At 36.0% G+C, this 4,660-nt stretch overlaps 1 protein-coding gene across 3 annotated transcripts in view; it reads left to right on the top strand.

Moving 5' to 3' along the window:
* Positions 1 to 135: 135 nt before the first annotated feature.
* Positions 136 to 4,660, top strand: part of LOC107657475 (CLK4-associating serine/arginine rich protein-like) — a 19,938-nt gene continuing 15,413 nt past the window's right edge. For 2 of the 3 annotated variants that reach the window (XM_016445567.1, XM_016445569.1), the window contains exons 1-4: positions 136 to 323; positions 1,147 to 1,289; positions 1,416 to 1,513; positions 2,034 to 2,135. In XM_016445567.1, the coding sequence (XP_016301053.1) occupies positions 1,191 to 1,289; positions 1,416 to 1,513; positions 2,034 to 2,135 (299 nt within the window). In that variant the 5' untranslated portion in view covers positions 136 to 323; positions 1,147 to 1,190. The remainder of the gene's footprint in view (positions 324 to 1,146; positions 1,290 to 1,415; positions 1,514 to 2,033; positions 2,136 to 4,660) is intronic. The other variant, XM_016445568.1, reaches the window with a different exon arrangement.

The following is a 4,660-nucleotide window of genomic DNA, read 5'->3' as shown; positions in this document are numbered from 1 at the left end:
GTATATATATGTATGTATGTGTATATATATATATATATATTAGTTGCTTATTAGTGCTTCACACTCCAGTCCAGTTGGTGGCGGTAAATGCACCAGAAGTTGATTTGCAATCCGCCATAAAACGTTATTAGAAGAAGAAGAAGAAGAAGAAGAAGAAGTAGCCCCTCTAGTTGTTTCCTCAGCTCAATGATCTGAGAGCTCGTCCGCTGGGACTGGGAGGCGTGTGTGCGTGTATGTAAACTAGCGGCCTTTTCCACTTGGTGACCGACGTTTGTGTTTTCTATGAAGAAAAATCACACTATACATATTGTAAACATAAACAGGTAATTCATTTAATTCTGGAAGTCGCAAAGGATATTTGGTGACGGTCATATCGCTTCATTGTCAGTTGTTAACGTTGGATGTAAAATATAGCCAGCTAGCATGCTAGCGTTAGCGGCTCCGCCAGTGTTTAATAACATAATATATAATCTGACGTGAGCTGTAAATCTTAATGCTACATTAAAGTTGCACGACCTGAGTAGTTTATAGTCTTTGATGTGCGTTCAAAATAACATTAGGAATAATTTTCAGAATTGACATGTATGTGAAGTTAGCTTGAGAGGCTTTAGCCACTTGGCTATCAACGTTACTTTTTCTTTCTTCATTTTGTTACTGTGTAGTTAAATATGTGTTATTATGCACTTACAATGTAAAGGTCAAGCGTTTCAACCATTATTATACAGTTTTGATGCTGTTTATGAAGCAAACGCAATCCTCTTTTACTTAGGATCTGGCCGTGTCAGACTTTTTTTAATCAAGGTTAGTTAATCTGTAACCTATAAACAACTTTTCCTGTGAGTGTTTGGACACTTGGTGTTCAGTTAATACAGTTTACTAGTTTCGTTAACAATATGATAATTGTATTGTACATTGATTGACACATGACACAAGTGCCATGTTTTTAATGTATAGTTGCTGCAGTTCATTACGTGCAGTGGGGAAATCTACAGTATAAACTATTTTAGCATAATGTATTTGGCATGTGTTTTCCCATGGTGAAATATACTTTTCTGTAAGTGTAAAGATGAATTCACATTCAGAATGGCACTATATGTGGCAGCTAGTGTGTTAGTTTGGTTGATTTGTACCCTCTGTGTCCCATAGCAGCAGCCCTGCCCCGACGCACCCCAACCGCAAGCGGAGCCATCATGTGGCAGGAGGCCCGCAAACATGAGCGCAAACTGCGCGGGATGATGGTGGACTACAAGCGGCGTGGGGAGAGACGCAGAGAGTTCTATGAGAAAATCGTAAGTTGACAAATGAAAGTCTGTGACCTTGACTGCACTTTCATTCTTTGTTTTTTGAGCACAGCTTAATCTTGGTCCTGCATAGAAGTTTTAAATGAACAATCACACTTCTCTCATTCTGTGTAGAAAAAGGATCCAGCCCAGTTCCTGCAGGTTCATGGACGGGCATACAAAATTCACCTGGATTCAGCAGTAGCCCTGGCGGCTGAGAGTCCCCTCAACATGTATGTAACTAGCATATGGATCAGTGATTTGGGAAGAAAACTAATTGTGATTTTTCTGGAGAAAAAAAAAATGGTTCTCTAATAATAATAATTATTATTGCCACTAAATAAAACTATAAAAAGTTAGTAAATAAATCAAAAGAAATATCAAATTTCATTGTAAAATAAAAATAAATCAAGTGTTTAGGAAAAGTAACAACATAAAAAATTTATTTTATGTTACAACTGGAAAATTACAGTACTGATATTTTTGGCAATGTTAATTACATAATTTTCAAACGTTGCATCATCAAATGTATATTTGTGGATGGAAAGTAAAAGCTTCACTCTGAAACATACAGCACATATAATTATTCAATAACATCACAGCCTTTGCAATCTGAGAAATGCACAAAGCCATTATCGCAATTTTGGTTTTATTTCAATTAATCATGCTGCCTTATTTCTCACACCAACATAACAGCCCATATAAGGGTTTTTATTTGGAAATCTGTCACAACTTCATCCTTTGTTCTAACAGGATGCCTTGGCAAGGAGATACCAGCTACATGATTGATAGGTTTGATGTCAGGGCACACCTGGACTACATCCCCACCTATACACCACCTCTCCTCAACGCTACGTGAGTTGTCTGATCTTAATGCATCTGTCATGTAGCAAACTATAAAACAGATTGCCTTGATTATGCAAAGAAATGTGTAGGATGCTGTCTTTTCAAAACGGTGGCATAGTGTGGTTTAATTTCCCGTCTGGTTTTAAGTAGGCATGGGCCGGTATGAGATTTTGACTGTATGATAACCTTAAGCAAAAATATTACGGCTTCACGGTATTGTCGTTACAGCTCTAAAATGTGTTATTTTAAATGACTGGGTAAAAAAAAAAAACTTTTCCCCACTGAACACAATATATTTTGTTATTGAGCAACATACAGAATATTAGGAACAGTAGAATTTGTTTATTTTTTCTTTGATTTGTTTCCTAAAAAGAGGAAAAATAAAGACTGACATCTTTATTTAACCTAAATCTGTAATTACAGTTATTTAATTGTTATATAATTCATATACATATAATTTATATAATTTCATATCATTTAGTTATATAATTTCATATACTTAATTTGCTTTAATAATAACCCAATTTGAAGCAAAAACAGAATGTTCTGACTAGCTTTGTGAAATTATACTACATGCCTGAATGAGACGCATATTCATTCTCTGACAGCAGGAGGCGCTCATGGAACACCAGATACAGTGTTTCCTTGGTTACTGCTGCAAACAAAGCCAGAAGGGTCTGGCTGCAGACATGCACTTGCATTTTCAGACTTGCACTCTCAGACACCTGCACTTCCACGAGTGACGTCACTTGCAGTCTTGTTTTATTTTTTATTTAATTTAATTGATAAATAATGATTTTTAATTGAATCTCTTAACATTTTACACAAGTAGCCAGGTGGTGAAGACAAGAAAAAAATAAACTAAATCACGAAGTCGCTTGCACTCTCAGCTACTTGCAATCCACACGAATCGTGCGTGTTGCCAATGGAGACAAGACACTGTGTACTTTTTGTTTGAATCTCTCAACATTTTACAACAGTAGCCAGGTGGTGAAGACAAGAAAAAAGAAATTAAATTACAATGTCACTTGCAATCGCCACTTGCACTCTCCGCTACCTGCGACATCACTTGCAATCGACACAAATCGTGCATGTTGCCAATGGAGGCAAAACGCTGTGGTGGTGATTAAACGATTAAAACTAATTTAGTACCGTAACTTACAGGGTCCTGCAAGTCATCTGTAGGAGAAAAAGACAAGACCCGCAAATCCGTGGCCACAGAACAGCAGAATATGAATGCAATGCGCAAAGTCTCTCATTAAGCGCTTTTAAACCTCCCGTAGAAAACCATAAACACTTAATATGGCTTAATGTGTTAAGATAGTGCTATTAAAAGATCAAATTTGATATATAGTTTATTCATTTAATGTACTAGGCTACTACAAGGCAAACATAAGCTCATGAACACAACGAGCAAACTTATACTTTTTCTCCCATATACGCCTACAGCAAAACGCTTAATGTGCCATAACGGACTAAGATGATAAAGACCAAATTCAGTATTTCTTATTGTTGATGCAAACTACACAGACCATATGAACACGCATTAAGAAATTCATTAAGTGATATTAAATGGACCAACTCTATTCTGGTCTCACCTGCTTATCTGTACATTAGGGATGGAACGATTACCGGTTTTACGATACATCACGATAAAATGCCCTGACGGTTACTATTACCATTTAAAATGTAATTATCATCAAAACCGTGTTTGATTATCGCAATTTTGAAAACTTGCTGTAAATCCTGTCCAGCCAGCATCAGTCTGACGCAGAAGCAGCATGCGATGTTGTTGTTGTTGTTTTTTGCAAGAGAGGAAATGGCGGAAGGCAGTGACAGCGCTCGGGGTGTGTATATATATATATATATATATATATATATATATATGTGATTTATTATTATTATTATTATTAATAAGGCTTCATGTTAATGTTAATTTAATGTTTTTGCAACAAAAAAAAGTGCATATAGCTGCTAATTGTATTTGTTGTTTATTGATTTTCAAATATAAAACTTGATACACAAACTGAATGTTGTTTGTTGATTTTCAAATATAAAACTTATTGAAATGTTTTCAGTGTGTGTATCAGTTCTTTTTGAACGTTTATATCTAATTTTAACAAAACCGTGACAGTATTGATAACCGTGATAACTTTGGTCACTATAATCGTGATATGAAATGTTCATACAGTTGCATCCTTACTGTACATATGAATTGTTTTAATAATGAAGAGGAGCATACGAGGTCTTTATAATCTTAGACCGTTATGCCACCTTTTGCGGTATGGGAGGAAAACACTATATACATTATATGAATAAACTGAATTTGATCTTTTAATAGCACTATCTTAATACATTAAGCCTTTGCACATTGCGTTAATATTCTGCTGTTCTGTGGCCCCGGATTTGCCGGTCTTGACCCTGTATGTTATAGTACTAAATTAGTTGTAATCGTTTAATCACCACAGCGTCTTGTCTCCATTGGCAACACGCACGATTTGTGTCGATTGCAAGTGACGTCGCAGGTAGCGGAG

Source organism: Sinocyclocheilus anshuiensis, unplaced genomic scaffold (genome assembly GCF_001515605.1).
Source record: "Sinocyclocheilus anshuiensis isolate Anshui unplaced genomic scaffold, SAMN03320099.WGS_v1.1 scaffold367, whole genome shotgun sequence".
NCBI classification, from domain to species: Eukaryota; Metazoa; Chordata; class Actinopteri; order Cypriniformes; family Cyprinidae; genus Sinocyclocheilus; species Sinocyclocheilus anshuiensis.
This window is presented reverse-complemented; position numbering and strand designations above follow the sequence as displayed.